This window comes from Procambarus clarkii, chromosome 30, assembly GCF_040958095.1.
Source record: "Procambarus clarkii isolate CNS0578487 chromosome 30, FALCON_Pclarkii_2.0, whole genome shotgun sequence".
Classification (NCBI taxonomy): domain Eukaryota; kingdom Metazoa; phylum Arthropoda; class Malacostraca; order Decapoda; family Cambaridae; genus Procambarus; species Procambarus clarkii.
The window spans coordinates 30146035-30166974 of record NC_091179.1 but is presented as its reverse complement, the minus strand read 5'-3'; the positions used below and the strand labels follow the sequence as shown (position 1 = coordinate 30166974).

General features: G+C 44.0%; 2 protein-coding genes across 2 annotated transcripts; one reads left to right on the top strand and one right to left on the bottom strand.

Moving 5' to 3' along the window:
* The first annotated feature begins 738 nt into the window (after positions 1 to 738).
* On the top strand, positions 739 to 2181 carry LOC123752874 (protein PF3D7_1417600-like). The gene has a single exon (XM_045734901.2). It carries the CDS (start codon positions 739 to 741, stop codon positions 2179 to 2181), a length of 1443 nt encoding a protein of 480 aa, XP_045590857.1.
* A 16399-nt stretch (positions 2182 to 18580) lies between these two features.
* Positions 18581 to 20135, bottom strand: LOC138370012 (uncharacterized). Its single transcript, XM_069333780.1, has 2 exons — positions 20130 to 20135; positions 18581 to 19693 (listed from the first exon to the last, which is right to left on the bottom strand). Exons 1-2 carry the CDS (start codon positions 20133 to 20135, stop codon positions 18581 to 18583), a joined length of 1119 nt encoding a protein of 372 aa, XP_069189881.1.
* Positions 20136 to 20940: the final 805 nt, after the last annotated feature.

Below are 20940 nucleotides of genomic sequence, written 5' to 3'. Positions count from 1 at the left end.
ATAAATTGTGTTGAAAGAAGGAATAAAAATACAAAAAGGGGGGTTAATATAGCATAAATCAGCAATTGCACATGTTGGTGAACAGCGTTGTTTAAAAAATAGCAAGACATGGGTTGACATTTAGGAGGTAAGTTAGGTTACATGGAGTTAATTAGGCAGTACTTGGTTTAACTCTTAAACTGGTTGAGAGAGGTACAGCCTTTGACATGATTCGGGAGGTCATTCCACATTCTGGGTTCCTTGATTTGTAGAGCACTTCTAGTTTGGTTACACAGCCAAATTGAGTAACAGGAAGAGGTCTAGGACACAAATTTGTTCCATGCTAAATGTAGAGGAATCAGCTGAGTATTCCTCAAATAAAATAAGTTGCCTCAGCTTATAAGGTAAATAAAATAAGCATTTCTCAAATAAGTAGCTGCCTCACCTCACTGCCTTACTGCTACATAACCTTCCCGGCATGGTGCCTTCTTTTGATAATTACTTGTTCCACACCCAAATTGTATAACAGGAAGAGGTCTTGGACCCCTACTTCCCTCTCTCTTTTTTAATAATCTATATAGTCATAATTATAGCTTTAAGTATTCAATGAATAAAGATTTTGACATTTTTACCCTTCTCCTTACCTAACATCATTTGTGCAGCATATTTTTATTTTATGTCTCACCCAGATTTAATTTCAAAATAACCCCAAACTAAATAAATTCGAAATGGGTATGTATAGCTAACACTCACAACCCCATGGCTCACAACCACACCAAGGCTCACAACTACCCCAAGGCTCACAACCACACCAAGGCTCACAACCCCAACACTCACAACCCCAAGGCTCACAACCCCAACACTCACAACCCCAAGGCTCACAACCCCAACACTCACAACCCCAAGGCTCACAACCCCAAGGCTCACAACCACACCAAGGCTCACAACCCCAAGGCTCACAACCCCAAGGCTCACAACCCCAACACTCACAACCCCAAGGCTCACAACCCCAACACTCACAACCCCAAGGCTCACAACCCCAACACTCACAACCCCAAGGCTCACAACCAAAACACTCACAACCCCAAGGCTCACAACCCCAACACTCACAACCCCAAGGCTCACAACCCCAACACTCACAACCCCAAGGCTCACAACCCCAACACTCACAACTCCAAGGCTCACAACCCCAACACTCACAACCCCAAGGCTCACAACCACACCAAGGCTCACAACCCCAAGGCTCACAACCCCAAGGCTCACAACCCCAAGGCTCACAACCACACCAAGGCTCACAACCCCAAGGCTCACAACCCCAAGGCTCACAACCCCAACACTCACAACCCCAAGGCTCACAACCACACCAAGGCTCACAACCCCAAGGCTCACAACCCCAAGGCTCACAACCCCAACACTCACAACCCCAAGGCTCATAACCACACCAAGGCTCACAACCCCAAGGCTCACAACCACACCAAGGCTCATAACCCCAAGGCTCACAACCCCAACACTCACAACCCCAAGGCTCATAACCACACCAAGGCTCACAACCCCAAGGCTCACAACCACACCAAGGCTCACAACCCCAAGGCTCACAACCCCAAGGCTCACAACCCCAACACTCACAACCCCAAGGCTCATAACCACACCAAGGCTCACAACCCCAAGGCTCATAACCACACGAAGGCTCACAACCCCAAGGCTCATAACCACACGAAGGCTCACAACCCCAAGGCTCATAACCACACCAAGGCTCACAACCCCAAGGCTCACAACCACACCAAGGCTCACAACCCCAACACTCACAACCCCAAGGCTCACAACCCCAACACTCACAACCCCAAGGCTCACAACCCCAACACTCACAACCCCAAGGCTCACAACCCCAACACTCACAACCCCAAGGCTCACAACCCCAACACTCACAACCCCAAGGCTCACAACCCCAACACTCACAACCCCAAGGCTCGCAACCCCAACACTCACAACCCCAAGGCTCATAACCACACCAAGGCTCACAACTACCCCAAGGCTCATAACCACACCAAGGCTCACAACTACCCCAAGGCTCACAACCACACCAAGGCTCACAACTACCCCAAGGCTCACAACCACACCAAGGCTCACAACTACCCCAAGGCTCACAACCACACCAAGGCTCACAACTACCCCAAGGCTCACAACCCCAACCCTCAAAATTAATTCCTCCTGGGATCTGTTCTGTGCTGGGACTAGTTATTTTGGTACGTTTCCTAGGACCAATGTCTTTCTTAACCTAGCAGAACATGGATATCTGGTAGTTCCTTAGCAAATGGTGTGGTTCTTCCTAGGAGAAAACCACCACACCAGCTAAGAGTCGTTAGCTAAATTGACTTATAAAAACTTAAAACACATCCTGTTTCCGATAAAGGTAAAGAAAAATTAATCATTGCTCACCCGGCAATCCTGATGATCCCGGCGGTAGTTGAAAGTATCCGGGTGAACACCGCAGAGTTTAACCCCCCCCCCCCCTTTTTTTTTCTTTTCTTTTCTTTTCCTTGAAATTATTTGCAGAACGATTTTTGTGGGAACCGACCTGTGAGATTTATATTTATTTAATTTATATGAATTTATATTTACGTTAATTTATATACTTCGATAGCAATTTGTATAATGATAAGTGGACTGTATTTCTGCAATAATCTCAATCTCACAAATCGATCCTCTACACATTAGGGGGGGTTTATTAGTATATATATATGCAGCCAATCAAACTACAGAAATAACTACATACATTAAAGAGGTTCCTTATCTTATAGTACAGCAGGTTAGTCCACCAGGTATAACTAGGGTGTAGACACCAAATTATCCTCTTTGAGGTAGCTTCCATCACCCAGTAACTGGTGCACAAATCTTGCTTCCTCGTGCTTGACCTGTCAAAAGTGCGCTAGCTGTGAAGCCAGAATCCTATATATGACAAGCTATATCAGAGAAAACACTATACAGTACATGGAACAATAAAGACCTGGCTTAATTACCTTTAGTTTGAGGCTTCCACGTGCTCTAAGCGGGTCACCCTATATAATGACATTAATGGCCATAAATGAAAGATACATGGGTTTCGGAAAGAACACTTAACTTGAATTGTAGACATCGTGTTGGAGATGGTACCTTTGGTTTCCATAACACTACGTCCAAGTAAAATTAACAGGAGCCGTATTTGCTCCTGTGAGCCTCTGGTCTAGTATAAACAATGGTTGTTTAACACTCCATACTATTGACGTTACTGGCCGACATTGTCCAGATATGATAGGAGCCGAATTTGCTCCACACGTCTCAGAGGTGACACAACAATGGCTGCCCTCCTTCCTCACTCTCACGCCTGGCCTACATTGTCCACATTTCAGAAAGTGATAGAAGGGTCACATTTACTCTACTTTAATATTGATAATTAAGTTAATTTATATAAGATGTTTTTATGATGGTAAAGTCCAAAGACTAATGTATTTAAGAATAATTCCCACCATAATAGGTGGAGAATATAATAGTATGTGGTGATGATATCCCGTTTTCTTTAGATGGTAATTCCACTACAAGTTACGTTTTCTATGGTTAACTTGTTTATACAACACAGCTCTTATCTGTCTGTATGATATTTAAATGGTGTCGGATTTTCCGACAGTAGGTGAAAGTATCCGGGTGAACACCGCAGAGTTTAACCCCCCCCCCCCCCCCTTTTTTTTTCTTTTCTTTTCTTTTCCTTGAAATTATTTGCAGAACGATTTTTGCATTTTCACTTTGCTCCTCCCTCAGTTACTAACATTTTTGAGGTCCAACCACTTGGACCTCAAAAGGTAATTGGACCTCAACCACGGTACAGTCAGGGTCTGGTTTCTTGTATATCGGCGCTCGATCCCCAGGGGTCCAAGTAGTTAGACATCGTTCCTTTACTTCGTCCACATATCCCAACTCCTTGTCCTCATATCCAATATTATATCTATTGCAGTCATATTGGCTTAGCACTTTCTACTGATAAGTAGGAGGCTTATACCTATACACATAAATTCGATAAGAACCTAAACTTAATGTGACTGCTTCAAGTCACAGTCACCCACAACGACACCCACAAGCCTTCTAGAGTTTCATTAGTGCTTATATATTTATATATCCATATATCAAAATACACATTTATGTATAGCAAATATTATATGTGCCTAAGCCTTAAAGTTGCACAAAACAAACGTTTTACATACAAATATAATCATGGATATCACCCATTGGGTGTTTTTATAGGTTCTAGAAAGTATGAAAACGATCTATGTACAGAAGGCAACATCGCCCCATTCCTACTGGACAATATGTTCCTATGTTGGGTATAAATTTGAGCTGCCTCGTATGTACCAATAAGCCTACTACATTTTCCTATAATTCTTATAGTTTTAATATATTTAATACCCGATTAATATATCCTTAGTCATTGCCTGTCATCCACTTGCATGCTTCTATCATATCATTTGTAATGTCTTTCACCAGAATGTAAATCGAATTTTCTCCCTCTTAGAACGGCTGATATGTAATTGATTGGATTAACATTAACCTAATTGGAGTTAAGTCAGAGTGGAAACCTGTTTTAAGTATAGTGCCGAAGGAACCAGACCTGGGACCGCTGCTGTTTACCAATTATATAAATGATTTACAGACAGGATTGAACAGATCTTTTTTTTAAATGTGATGTTAATACAAGAATTGGGCCGAAAATAAGTTCTGATGATTCAAAATCATCAATATGATTAAAAATTTAAATGGACGAAATATTAAGAGATACAGTTTAATTCTGAAAAATTCAGAGTTCTGGGAATAGGTAATAATGACAGAGTTACCAGATAGTACATGGATAGTGCTCAACAGCGACGAATAAATATGAAAAGGATCTGGGAGTTATGAATAGTAGGAATTTAAATCGAAAAATGTATTAAAGTTAAGAATAAGTCACATAATATATTGAGGATCTACTTTTAGAAGCAATAACTATAAAGCAAATAACGTTGGTCTTTAACCTCATCCTGCTCCTGTTGGCCTTATTCAGATTATGCTGTTTCATATTGGACTCAATACTCTAGAATGGACAAAAATTATCTGGAACGCATTTAGCGATGGATTACAAAATTAATCCCAGGAATAAGAAACGTTCTCTATGACGAGAGGTTGAAAAAGCCTTTTTTTACATTCTCTAGAGAGTCGAAATTACGGGTGATACGATTGAAATGTGCAAGTGAATGAAAGCGTATAACAAAGATGGCATTAAAATAGTGTTAAATATATAAACATAAAATAAGGCACACAGCAATAAATCTAAATTTGATAAGCTCAAATTTAGGAAAGACCTGGGTAAATACTGGTTTGGAAACAAGATTGTTGACTTAAGGAACAAATTACCACGTGACATAATATACTTGGGATTCATAAATGGTTTCAAGTGTAGGTTAGTTACATATATTATGAGTTTGGGAAGATATAAATAGGAGTTGACAAGTAAGGTCCAATATGCCTTTTACAGTTAACATAATTCTGATGTGCTTACATTGTTGATGCTCTGCCAGTCCCTCTATTGCTGCAGCTCTACAAATATCTCTGTAGATGCGCTCTACGAGTCTCTTTGATGCTGCCGCCTTACGAGTTCCTCTATTGCGGTTCTCTAGGAGACCCTCTGTTGTTGCTGCTCTACGAGACCCTCTGTTGTTGCTGCTCTACGAGTCCCTCTGTTGTTGCTGCTCTACGAACCCTTCTGTTGTTGCTGCTCTACGAACCCCTCTGTTGTTGCTGCTCTACGAGTCCCTCTGTTGTTGCTGCTCTACGAGTCCCTCTGTTGTTGTTACTCTATGAGGCCCTCTGTTGTTGTTACTCTACGAGTCCCTCTGTTGTTGTTACTCTACGAGTCCCTCTGTTGTTGCTGCTCTACGAGTCCCTCTGTTGTTGCTGCTCTACGAGTCCCTCTGTTGTTGTTACTCTACGAGTCCCTCTGTTGTTGTTACTCTACGAGTCCCTCTGTTGTTGCTGCTCTACGAGTCCCTCTGTTGTTGCTGCTCTACGAGTCCCTCTGTTGTTGTTACTCTATGAGGCCCTCTGTTGTTGTTACTCTACGAGTCCCTCTGTTGTTGTTACTCTACGAGTCCCTCTGTTGTTGCTGCTCTACGAGTCCCTCTGTTGTTGCTGCTCTACGAGTCCCTCTGTTGTTGTTACTCTATGAGGCCCTCTGTTGTTGTTACTCTACGAGTCCCTCTGTTGTTGTTACTCTACGAGTCCCTCTGTTGTTGTTACTCTACGAGTCCCTCTGTTGTTGCTGCTCTACGAGTCCCTCTGTTGTTGTTACTCTATGAGTCCCTCTGTTGTTGTTACTCTATGAGTCCCTCTGTTGTTACTACTCTACGAGTCCCTCTGTTGTTGCCGCTCTACAAACCCCTCTGTTGTTGCCGCTCTACAAACTCCTCTGTTGTTGCTGCTCTACAAACCCCTCTGTTGTTGCCGCTCTACAAACTCCTCTGTTGTTGCTGCTCTACAAACCCCTCTGTTGTTGCCGCTCTACAAACTCCTCTGTTGTTGCCGCTCTACAAACTCCTCTGTTGTTGCTGCTCTACAAACTCCTCTGTTGTTGCTGCTCTACAAACCCCTCTGTTGTTGCCGCTCTACAAACTCCTCTGTTGTTGCTGCTCTACAAACCCCTCTGTTGTTGCCGCTCTACAAACTCCTCTGTTGTTGCCGCTCTACAAACTCCTCTGTTGTTGCCGCTCTACAAACTCCTCTGTTGTTGCCGCTCTACAAACTCCTCTGTTGTGGCCGCTCTACGAGTCCCTCTGTTGTTGCCGCTCTACGAGTCCCTCTGTTGTGGCCGCTCTACGAGTCCCTCTGTTGTGGCCGCTCTACGAGTCCCTCTGTTGTGGTCGCTCTACGAGTCCCTCTGTTGTGGCCGCTCTACGAGTCCCTCTGTTGTGGCCGCTCTACGAGTCCCTCTGTTGTGGCCGCTCTACGAGTCCCTCTGTTGTTGCCGCTCTACAAACCCCTCTGTTGTTGCTGCTCTACAAACCCCTCTGTTGTTGCCGCTCTACGAGCCTCATGCAGCTGTGGTCCGCGTCCCATCATGTCAGCTGGTGCCCCGGCTGCGCTCTCGTCTATTACATATTAATCACTTCTGTGATATCTCCGTCCCCTTAATGATGTGAAGTGTTTGATGATCAACGACTCTTCCTGCCTTCTCCTCTCATCCATTATAACTTTTAAGAGCATTCTAGTGAACAATTAATTAGTCTCATTTTGCCCGCTATGGCCCCCAACGCACAAAATAAGGGGAACTATTAAATCAGCGGCTCTACATATATGATGTAGAGGTTGGTTAGGTTAAGAAGGTGGCTTGGGTTCGTGCTTTTTAGAACGACTTATTTTTTTTATATTGTGGTAAATCAATAGAACGGGCTGACCAGTTTGAACATTTCGAGGACGGGCGAATTTAAATTAGTGAGTGCGATGAGATTAGTAAATTCTGATAGAGAGGAGAACCTCAGGGGAAGACAGAGCCTCGTGCTGTGATAATCATATCCCCTCACCAGCCCTGAGGAGCAAACATTTGCTCAGCTGGTACAGGGAAGCTGCAGATAGGTTTAGCATAAGAAAATGACCTGCCACGCGCTCCTTGTGGCGTGCGTCAGCCGGCAGGCGAACTACGACCTTTTGCTGGCAAAATTTCCAACGTGTTTCACAGACACAAATGAGACGACCAGCTGCACCGACTCCTACTGCTCCAGCCGGCATTATCTCCATAACACCTCACCTCATCTAAAAATATATATATATATATATATATATATATATATATATATATATATATATATATATATATATATATATATATATATATATATATATATATATGTTTCACTGAATATGACCGCATATTCTGTATTTACTATTTTCTGGTTTAGGGCTTCTATCCCTCTAACTATTTTCTTAGCATCAGGGCTTAGCTGAAATAGGAGTTCTCCGAAACTCATTTTCGTAATTTATACATAAACCTGATAATATTCTACAAAACCAAGAAGACTTGCGAACTCCTTATCAAAAACAGCCCGAAGCCGACGGAGAACCCTCTACAGCAGTCAAGCGTTGTATACATGTACACTTGCCCCCACGAAGGATGTAACCTTCAATCTAAGTACATAGGTATGACGTCGACCAAGCTGAGAAGGCGTTTGACATGCCATCTTCAATCTGGTGCCCCTAGGAATCACATGAGACAAGCCCATGACATCACCCTAACAAGAGAAATGTTGAACAAAAATACCTGTATAATAGACAAAACCCAAGATGCAAGAAGATTACAAATTCTTGAAACAATTCACATAAGAATAGAACAACCTACCATGAACACCCAAATCACGGAACTGTTTACTCTACCCACCATGAGAGTAAGGACAAGACCAGAACATAACGATGCCAACACAGAAGACAATGTCCAACATAACAGGCCAATTACACTGGATTAATCTTTGTATGTAGATAGGAGCTGCCTCGTATGGGCCAATAAGCCTTCTGCCGTTACCTCTATTCTTATGTTCTTATGTTTCACCCCACATTTATCCCTTATGTATCCCCCATGTTTTCACCTTTATTGTCTTATCACCTGACCCAGTGCGGGTTTAAAATCAACCAGCATTGTAAAATCTCTTCACTTGAGAATGAACCATGGAGGTTCGAAACGTTGTGCAAATTGTATAAATAAGTGTAATACATTCTATAGTAATTCACTTCTTTTCTTCACCTTAAAATTACGAAAATGAGTTTTGGAGAACTCCTATTTCAGCTAAGCCCTGATGCTAAAAAAAATAGTTAGAGGGATAGAAGCCCTAAACCAGAAAATAGTAAATACAGAATATGCGGTCATATTCAATGAAACATGTTTGAAAGAAAACCTGCTGCCAGTATACACACACATATATATATATATATATATATATATATATATATATATATATATATATATATATATATATATATATATATATATATATATATATATATATATATATATATATATTATTAAATATGACCGAAAAAGTAAGATTAATAATTCTAACACGAATTTTCTCAATCTTTCGTACATTTCTTTTCACTGTTGGAGGTAAATCAAAAATCAATTCTCCAAAATTCTTTTTTATTTCTAGTCTGACGCGACACGAGCGCGTTTCGTAAAACTTATTACATTTTCAAAGACTTTAGTTTACAAATACACAACTGAATAGAATTTACGCATCTCCGATTTTATATCTACATTTGAGTGAGGTGGATGGGGTGAGGTGGCATTAATAGGGTATTAATTTCATCAACACAAGACAGAACAAGAGGTGGCATTAATAGGGTATTACTTTCATCAACACAAGACAGAACACGAAACAATGGGTATTGTAGAAAGCCTATTGGTCCATATTTCTTGATGCTTCTATATTGGAGCGGAGTCTTGAGGTGGGTAGAATATAGTTGTGCATTAATTGGCTGTTGATTGCTGGTGTTGACTTCTTGATGTGTAGTGCCTCGCAAACGTCAAGCCGCCTGCTATCGCTGTATCTATCGATGATTTCTGTGTTGTTTACTAGGATTTCTCTGGCGATGGTTTGGTTGTGGGAAGAGATTATATGTTCCTTAATGGAGCCCTGTTGCTTATGCATCGTTAAACGCCTAGAAAGAGATGTTGTTGTCTTGCCTATATACTGGTTTTTTTTGGAGCTTACAGTCCCCAAGAGGGCATTTGAAGGCATAGACGACGTTAGCTCTTTTAAAGCGTTCTGTTTTGTGTCTTTTGTGTCTGTTTTGTGTCCACCTGCCAAAGATCATTGGGGAATATAAACCTGGATATGCGTATGGAAATGTCAAGACACACAAGCCTGGAAACCCACTTCGGCCAATCATTAGCCAGATACCCACACCCACGTACAGACTGGCGAAGCGACTCAACGGCCTGCTGACTCCTTATGTTCCTTGCGCCTTCAGCCTGAAGTCTCCAAAGGAATTTGTTGACTTACTGCGGGACACACAGGCCACAGGGATAAGAGCCTCGTTGGACGTAGAATCGCTGTTTACCAACGTACCTGTGGACGAGACAATCGGGATGATAGCCGACAGAGTGTATCGTGATCCAGCCTGTACTCCTCTTGACATACCAGAAAATATTCTGAGGAATCTACTCCAAGCTTGTACTAAAGGGACACCCTTCTTGAGCCCGGATGGGCACATGTATAAGCAAGTAGATGGGGTCGCCATGGGTTCTCCCCTAGGTGTCCTGTTTGCAAACTTCTACATGGGTACCATCGAGCAAAAAGTCTTAGTCGACATGAACTTGAAACCGGCCATATACTGCAGGTATGTTGACGACATTTTTACACAGGTACCTGATGTCAGACATCTGCAGGAGCTGAAGGAGGCATTTGAGCAGAGTTCCGTGCTGCGTTTCACTTACGAGATGGAAAAGGATGGGAAGCTGCCCTTTCTAGATGTAACAGTCATGGAAAAGAGCGGAGGTTTCCACACTGCAGTCTACACTAAGGAAACGAACATAGGAATGTGCCTAAATGCCAACAGCGACTGCCCAGACAGGTACAAGAGGAGTGTTGTTAACGCATATGTCGACCGTGCTCTCAGCCACAGCTCTGAATGGAAACAAGTCGACGAAGAACTCTGTAGGGTAAGGCAGGTCCTAGTCAACAACGGCTCCTCCAATGGTTTCGTCGAAGACATCATAAGAAGGAAAGTGAAACGCCATGCAACCTCTGAAGAGACAACTAACACAACACCTATTCCCCCTATTAGACTATTTTACAGGAACTTCTTTTCCACAGCTCATAAAACGGAGGAAAGGGTCCTGAAAGATATTGTTAATAGAAACGTTATCCCTACAGACAAAAATCAGAGGATACAACTGACGATTTACTATAAAACCAGAAAAACGGCCAGCCTACTCATGAGAAACTCTCCAGACACAAAACAGAACGCTTTAAAAGAGCTAACGTCGTCTATGCCTTCAAATGCCCTCTTGGGGACTGTAAGCTCCAAAAAACCCAGTATATAGGCAAGACAACAACATCTCTTTCTAGGCGTTTAACGATGCATAAGCAACAGGGCTCCATTAAGGAACATATAATCTCTTCCCACAACCAAACCATCGCCAGAGAAATCCTAGTAAACAACACAGAAATCATCGATAGATACAGCGATAGCAGGCGGCTTGACGTTTGCGAGGCACTACACATTAAAAAGTCAACACCAGCAATCAACAGCCAATTAATGCACAACTATATTCTACCCACCTCAAGACTCCGCTCCAATATCGAAGCATCAAGAAATATGGACCAATAGGCTTTCTACAAACACTTCTATTCAATACCCATTGTTTCGTGTTCTGTCTTGTGTTGATGAAATTAATACCCTATTAATGCCACCTCTTGTTCTGTCTTGTGTTGATGAAATTAATACCATATTAATGCCACCTCACCCCATCCACCTCACTCAAATGTAGATATAAAATCGGAGATGCGTAAATTCTATTCAGTTGTGTATTTGTAAACTAAAGTCTTTGAAAATGAAATAAGTTTTACGAAACGCGCTCGTGTCGCGTCAGACTAGAAATAAAAATGAATTTTGGAGAATTGATTTTTGATTTACCTCCAACAGTGAAAAGAAATGTACGAAAGATTGAGAAAATTCGTGTTAGAATTATTAATCTTACTTTTTCGGTCATATTTAATAATATATGTCTACAGGAAAGACTGCTACCAAAATATATATATATATATATATATATACTGGAACTTCTGCTTATTGCATACACTTCCAAAGTTCCTCCGAAAATGTAAAATGTTTCGTGATTTAGTTCCTCGAGTCAGGCCAAATTAAAATTGTAAAATGAGCTTTGGAGAATCAATTTATTATCATCCTATTCAAGGAAGAAAACCGAAAGAAATACAATAAAGATAAGAATTAGAATAAGTAATCTAACCTTTCTGGTCATATTCAATAACTCATAACTATAAGAAAGACTTCTTCCAAAATATAATGTAATTGTTAGTAATAAACAAATACAATGAATAGTTGTCAGTCTCCTCGAACGCCTTGAATAATAATGATACTAATAATAATATCAGTATTTATTACCTAGATTAACAATTATTTTGAATTACCTATAATTTTACTACAATAATTTTTGAACATGTTCATATGCATTGAAATGGTTTCAGAATCTGATCTAATTAGTCATCTGAATTTTTTATTGGAAAAAAGATTTAACATTTACAAGATAATAGAGATAAGCTGGTGCCTGCCTGTGGAAAAATTATGACATGCATTAGGTTAATCATGATTATCACAGCTCAATTGAGGTTGCACGGTAAAATATTCACTGTCAGGGGGTAGCAGAGGTCGTCCAGGGGGTCAAGGGTCAATGGGCACTAATGCGAGGGGTCAAGGTTCCCCAACGTTACCTATTGACAGTGTATAATCATTGTATAATCACCAGTTCTAACATAAGTATTTTTTGTGATTTTTTTTTCAAGCCACGATGTCCTAAACGTGAGTGATATAGTGTGTGTTCTGAGGGACGATATTCAACACTCACAAAAAACGTTTTTTTCATGGGTTATGACAAATTTCATCCATATTTACTTCAAGTTTACTGGGAAAGACGTTTATTTTTTTTATTTATATTTACAAGAGTTGTTACATTCTTGTACAGCCACTAGCACGCGTAGCGTTTCGGGCAGGTCCTTAATCCTATGGTCCCTGGAATACGACCAGCCAAATCGTTTAACAACCAGGTCCCAATTTTACTGTTGGGTTAACAGAGGTTACAGTTAAGCCTCAATCGACTTGAGAATGGTCCTGGACGGACCGAAACGTCGTCGTCTCTTCACCTTCTAGTATGTGGTCTGGTTAGTTACAGTTAAGGATTGACGCTCAGTAAATCCTTCCCGGCCAGGATACGAACCCAGGAAATAGCGCTCGTGAAAACTCCAGGAGAGTATCTTACCACTTCACCACGGGGACTGTTAATTATTATGTATTATATATGTGAAAGAGATACATTAATCTCTTTCTACACATACATGGACCATTGGTTTAGGTAAATAAAAATTATCAGCTGGACTAAAATAAAATTACTGGGATAATAAGACAAACAAGTCATATAACTTTTCATTGATTGAAAAATTTACCCGTAATTACTTCACCTTATTCTTCGTTATAATATTGGGTTGGTCAAGCTAACGTGTACAGTTATCACTGTTACCCTTGACAATGTTGACATGTTCAATGAAACACTTGTCTTAGCGACAGACTATAAAACTGTACAAGGATTTTTAGAGAGATAATTTTGTTTTTATAATTTTATAATTTATTAATTTATTTCTCAAATCTCTACATTTTCATGCTCTGTTATAAATAATTACATTCCCAGAGATTACTTAGTGGCAACACCGCTGTGGAAAATGTCAACCTCGTTAATCGTTGCCGGCTGTAGTTGTCACTCCATCACCAGACGAGCTGGCGTGCGGTCGCACCTCCCGGGCTCCAGGTATTGGGGTCCACTTGTCACTTGTACCGTCCTCTCGTTCCACATTTTCCGGAAGCTCTAATACATTAGAGAACTCGCTGGGAAAATATAATAATAAGCTACATGGCTCTCCTTCGCTTGTGTTCCCTTTGAACTAGGTACTGGAGCCGCCTACCCTGAGGGAGCACACAGTCCCCAGGATACTACACTATATTGGTACTTGTTACCAAACTATGACTTCACTGCTGGCTGTCAGTGGGATACGACCTGGTGCTAGGCTTCCTCCTAAACCACTTGTGGTCCACTCAACATCGGCCACAACTGTGCTACCACACGTCTCTCAATCCTCCCTCGGGTGATGGAGGGAGGATTGATGACTGTCTGACTCTCCAATAGACTTGTCACTTCTCAATAGTCACAGGGCAGATTTTGCCTTACAGTCACGATGTATGACGTTGCTATTGGTGAGTGAAAAAAAAAGCATCTCCTCTTGGCCAATCACAAGACAGACCCAAGATGAGGCACTTGCCAGACCACGCCTCATTGGCTGATAGAATCACGTGACATGGTGAGGGCGTCATGGTTTTCTCGTGACGTCATGATAGAGCTTGCTCTATGCTCCACAAAATAAAATAATCCGATTATTCATACCCTTCATACCTGTTTAGATTATAATTTAACATACATGTTCCAGAACTTTAATAAATGCCAACAAGTTTGACTGCGAATGATTCCTATTTCAAGTGAGGAGAGACTTGTGGGTTCCCTGCAGTATCACAACACAAATACCATGTTATTTAAAGGTAAACATTTGCTAGAAAATAATGGTAATACGTTTTGTAAACTCAGTCTAATGTGTTTACTGATCTTGTTTTATGGACTTTCCCAGACCACCCCACCAGTACACCCAGCCCAGCAGGTAAGATAACACCCCACCAGTACACAGATCCCAGCAGGTAAGATAACACCCCACCAGTACACAGATCCCAGCAGGTAAGATAACACCCCACCAGTACACAGATCCCAGCAGGTAAGATAACACCCACCAGTACACAGATCCCAGCAGGTAAGATAACACCCACCAGTACACAGAGCCCAACAGGTAAGATAACACCCACCAGTACACAGATCCCAGCAGGTAAGATAACACCCACCAGTACACAGAGCCCAACAGGTAAGATAACACCCCACCAGTACACAGATCCCAGCAGGTAAGATAACACCCACCAGTACACAGAGCCCAACAGGTAAGATAACACCCACCAGTACACAGATCCCAGCAGGTAAGATAACACCCACCAGTACACAGATCCCAGCAGGTAAGATAACACCCACCAGTACACAGATCCCAGCAGGTAAGATAACACCCCACCAGTACACAGATCCCAGCAGGTAAGATAACACCCACCAGTACACAGATCCCCAGCAGGTAAGATAACACCCACCAGTACACAGATCCCAGCAGGTAAGATAACACCCCACCAGTAAACAGATCCCAGCAGGTATGATAACACCCCACCAGTACACAGATCCCAACAGGTAAGATAACACCCACCAGTACACAGATCCCAACAGGTAAGATAACACCCACCAGTACACAGATCCCAGCAGGTAAGATAACACCCACCAGTACACAGATCCCAGCAGGTAAGATAACACCCACCAGTACACAGATACCGACAGGTAAGATAACACCCACCAGTACACAGATCCTGTTACGTAATCTAATTATGTTACGGCCCTCTCGGGACGCAACTGGGTCCTTACTCTGATGTCGTTAGAGGAAGATATATATCCGTTCCCAAGCCAGTAGTGGCTATCAAGGGATGTGATCCGTGACGCAAGTAACTTAAAGGGAGTAGGGAAAGAAAGTTAAGAACTTAATATTATAATTATCACCATCACCAATTAAATATATAAAATCAAAGAGTGCACAGGGGGAGGGGTATTAACACTATACAAGGGGATTATTCGCACAGTTGTCTTCGGCTGAAGACTCTGGATCCAGACGCTCGGTGCTAAGTCCTCGGTGCTTTCTCGTGGCCTCACACCTAGCCCTCGTGGCCCTCTCACTTAGCACCTAGTCCCCGTTGGGACTAGGTGAGGACCTAGTAGAGTATGCTGTAAGTACTGTTTTACCCGCTGTCGCTATCACTCTGAATTATCAGACCCCTGTATTCCAGGTTCCTGTCTCCCTGCAGGACCATCGGACCAGCACCAGAAATGCCGTCTGTGGTCAGCCATCATCGGTGCCTCGACATAGGGAAGTGTCGAGTCGCCCCTCATCGTGTCTACGCCGATCCTTACTCGAGAGATGTGAGATGATGCCCCTGCTTGACATCGCAGTGGAGACGTGGAAGATTACGCCAGGCAGGTCATTGCCTTCTATCTGCAAGTTCCCGTTGTGCCGGAAATGTCCAGTAGAAATGTTCTGTGGACAAGACAGCCAGTATTCAGTATAAGTGAGTCCATTTGGAGTTGTGTCGCCATACTAATTTGGTTTGTGTTTCTTTTTATAGAACCCCAAACCAAATTCTTTTTGGTGGGGAGGTGTTACGAACCCGGATCCGACGTCCGAGCACGGAGCAGTAACGACCGCGCCATCTGTGGGTCAGCTCCCGAAACCCCCTCCAAACGAGCGACGACACCTGGTGAGGACGACGTATATTGGCCACAAGGGCCAGTTTCCAGTCCTGTGCAGCGCTCAACACAGCCGCTGCTGACCTCTGGTGAGGTGGTGCTCAGACACCAGCGCCATCTATGGAGTGGATAGGTGGGCGTTTGTGTCTGAGCCTGTAAGTGAGGTGCCTTAGTGTGTCCCAGTTATTGATGACGTGTCTGTTTACAGAGTCGACCTGGGACTGCCGTGATGGAAGTCGAGTCAGTCTACCCAAGGCAGCCAGTCTCCATACCTTGTGCCTTGCTGCAGCCGTTGTGAAGTCGTCCCCCCGGAAGAACACTGTGGTGTGTTAGCCTGCCAGTGGAGTGGCAGTAAAAGTATTACCCGGGACCGACTGTTGGAGACGATTATCCACTGGGGTATTGAAGACAGGAGGGTGATTTGTGATATCACACGAGACTCCTGTCTAGGGTGTTTACCCTAATATCGTTCGTGGAGTGGCCTGACCAGCGTTGCGGGTCCGGAACCTGCCAGCAGACCGGCTGGATTTGTGGTTGACGGCCTCCACGGCGGTGCCCCCAGTGGACCTGTGTTTTGGCTGACCTGTGGCCAGGGTAGGCTCAGCATTCTCAGAGGATTCGTTGTGAGGCCACGAGAAAGCACCGAGGACTTAGCACTGAGCGTCTGGATCCAGAGTCTTCAGCCGAAGACAACTGTGCGAATAATCCCCTTGTATAGTGTTAATACCCCTCCCCCTGTGCACTCTTTGATTTGATATATTTAATTGGTGATGGTGATAATTATAATATTAAGTTCTTAACTTTCTTTCCCTACTCCCTTTAAGTTACTTGCGTCACGGATCACATCCCTTGATAGCCACTACTGGCTTGGGAACGGATATATATACCTTCCTCTAACAACATCAGAGTAAGAACCCCGTTGCGGTCCGAGAGGGCCGTAACAGATCCCAACAGGTAAGATAACACCCACCAGTACACAGATACCGACAGGTAAGATAACACCCACCAGTACACAGATCCCAACAGGTAAGATAACACCCACCAGTACACAGATCCCAACAGGTAAGATAACACCCTACCAGTACACAGATCCCAACAGGTAAGATAACACCCTACCAGTACACAGATCCCAACAGGTAAGATAACACCCACCAGTACACAGATCCCATCAGGTAAGATAACACCAACCAGTACACAGATCCCAACAGGTAAGATAACACCCACCAGTACACAGATCCCAACAGGTAAGATAACACCCTACCAGTACACAGATCCCAACAGGTAAGATAACACCCACCAGTACACAGATCCCAACAGGTAAGATAACACCCCACCAGTACACAGATCTCAACAGGTAAGATAACACCCCACCAGTACACAGATCCCAACAGGTAAGATAACACCCCACCAGTACACAGATCCCAACAGGTAAGATAACACCCCACCAGTACACAGATCCCAACAGGTAAGATAACACCCCGCCAGTACACAGATCCCAACAGGTAAGATAACACCCACCAGTACACAGTACCCAGCAGGTAAGATAATACCCACTAGTACACAGAGCCCAGCAGGTAAGATAACACCCCACCAGTACACAGATCCCAACAGGTAAGATAACACCCCACCAGTACACAGATCCCATCAGGTAAGATAACACCCACCAGTACTAAGGGCCCAGCAGGTAAGATAACACTGACCTGTACACACAGCCCAACAGGTAAGATAACACCCCACCAGTATACAGAGCCCCACAGGTAAGATAACATCCTACCAGTACACACAGCCCAACAGGTAAGATAACACCCACCAGTACACACAGCCCAACAGGTAAGATAACACCCCACCAGTATACAGAGCCCCACAGGTAAGATAACATCCTACCAGTACACACAGCCCAACAGGTAAGATAACACCCACCAGTACACACAGCCCAACAGGTAAGATAACACCCCACCAGTATACAGAGCCCCACAGGTAAGATAACATCCTACCAGTACAGAGAGCCCAACAGGTAAAACACACACCCACCAGCAACTTATCACCCACAACTGACAGCACCAGCAACTTATCACCCACAACTGACAGCACCAGCAACTTATCACCCACAACTGACAGCACCAGCAACTTATCATCCACAACTGACAGCACCAGCAACTTATCATCCACAACTGACAGCACCAGCAACTTATCACCCACAACTGACAGCACCAGCAACTTATCACCCACAACTGACAGCACCAGCAACTTATCATCCACAACTGACAGCACCAGCAACTTATCACCCACAACTGACAGCACCAGCAACTTATCATCCACAACTGACAGCACCAGCAACTTATCACCCACAACTGACAGCACCAGCAACTTATCATCCACAACTGACAGCACCAGCAACTAATCATCCACAACTGACAGCACCAGCAACTTATCATCCACAACTGACAGCACCAGCAACTTATCATCCACAACTGACAGCACCAGCAACTTATCACCCACAACTGACAGCACCAGCAACTTATCACCCACAACTGACAGCACCAGCAACTTATCATCCACAACTGACAGCACCAGCAACTTATCACCCACAACTGACAGCACCAGCAACTTATCATCCACAACTGACAGCACCAGCAACTTATCACCCACAACTGACAGCACCAGCAACTTATCATCCACAACTGACAGCACCAGCAACTTATCATCCACAACTGACAGCACCAGCAACTTATCATCTACAACTGACAGCACCAGCAACTTATCATCCACAACTGACAGCACCAGCAACTTATCATCCACAACTGACAGCACCAGCAACTTATCATCCACAACTGACAGCACCAGCAACTTATCATCCACAACTGACAGCACCAGCAACTTATCATCCACAACTGTCAGCACCAGCAACTTATCATCTACAACTGACAGCACCAGCAACTTATCATCCACAACTGACAGCACCAGCAACTTATCATCCACAACTGACAGCACCAGCAACTTATCATCCACAACTGACAGCACCAGCAACTTATCATCCACAACTGACAGCACCAGCAACTTATCATCCACAACTGACAGCACCAGCAACTTATCATCCACAACTGACAGCACCAGCAACTTATCACCCACAACTGACAGCACCAGCAACTTATCATCCACAACTGACAGCACCAGCAACTTATCACCCACAACTGACAGCACCAGCAACTTATCATCCACAACTGACAGCACCAGCAACTTATCACCCACAACTGACAGCACCAGCAACTTATCATCCACAACTGACAGCACCAGCAACTTATCATCCACAACTGACAGCACCAGCAACTTATCATCCACAACTGACAGCACCAGCAACTTATCACCCACAACTGACAGCACCAGCAACTTATCATCCACAACTGACAGCACCAGCAACTTATCACCCACAACTGACAGCACCAGCAACTTATCATCCACAACTGACAGCACCAGCAACTTATCATCCACAACTGACAGCACCAACAATGACTATGGATTGAGTCCACAAAATATACACTGTTGTCCCAAAAAGTTTAAACGTTTCGATTTACAGTTTCACATGACGACACAACACAAATTACAACAGCTTTACCCTAACTAAACATGTTCTCCTAGTACATATTTTTATATCCATGATAATATTCCAAAATTCTTACATATAATTTCCTGTGTTATAAAATTTTCGTGGTAAGGTGAAGTAACACTGTGGTCATGTTACGTGGGATATTTACCAAGTAACATCACGAAATGTTTCGTATTATTATGTGTTGGGATAAGGGGGAAGGAAGGATGGAACTCTCAGGGGAGAGCACCAAGCCATTACGACTATCTAGCACTGGGAAGGGGGTCAGGATAAGGATTTGGGATGGTACGGGGGGAAAGAATGTTGCCTAACCACTTGGACGGTCGGGGATTGAACGCCGACCTGCATGATCCGAGACCGTCCCTCTACCGTCCAGCCCAAGTGGTTGGGTTTGGGATAGGGGGAGAGAGCGAGCAATTCCATACTCATATTTACCCGTCAGTAGTCAAAAGATGCACTATCAGGTGTTTGTCAGTCAAGAGTCTTGTGTATTTCGCAGAACAATAGTCAAATAGTTACATAAATCCGGGCAGTTGGCCCCATACACAGCAGCCCGTGACACAGAGACGGCAGTGTGGTGGGCAGTTGGCCCCATACACAGCAGCCCGTGACACAGAGACGACTGTGTGGGGGCAGTGGGCCCCATACACAGCAGCCCGTGACACAGAGACGACAGTGTGGTGGGCAGTTGGCCCCATACACAGCAGCCCGTAACACAGAGACGACAGTGTGGGGGGCAGTTGGCCCCATACACAGCAGCCCGTGACACAGAGACGGCAGTGTGGTGGGCAGTTGGCCCCATACACAGCAGCCCGTGACACAGAGACGGCAGTGTGGTGGGCAGTGGGCCCCATACACAGCAGCCCGTGACACAGAGACGACAGTGTGGTGGGCAGTTGGCCCCATACACAGCAGCCCGTGACAGAGACGACAGTGTGGGGGGCAGTTGGCCCCATACACAGCAGCCCGTGACACAGAGACGACAGTGTGGGGGGCAGTTGGCCCCATACACAGCAGCCCGTGACACAGAGACGACAGTGTGGTGGGCAGTTGGCCCCATACACAGCAGCCCGTGACACAGAGACGACAGTGTGGGGGGCAGTGGGCCCCACACACAGCAGCCCGTCACACAGAGACGACAGTGTGGGGGGCA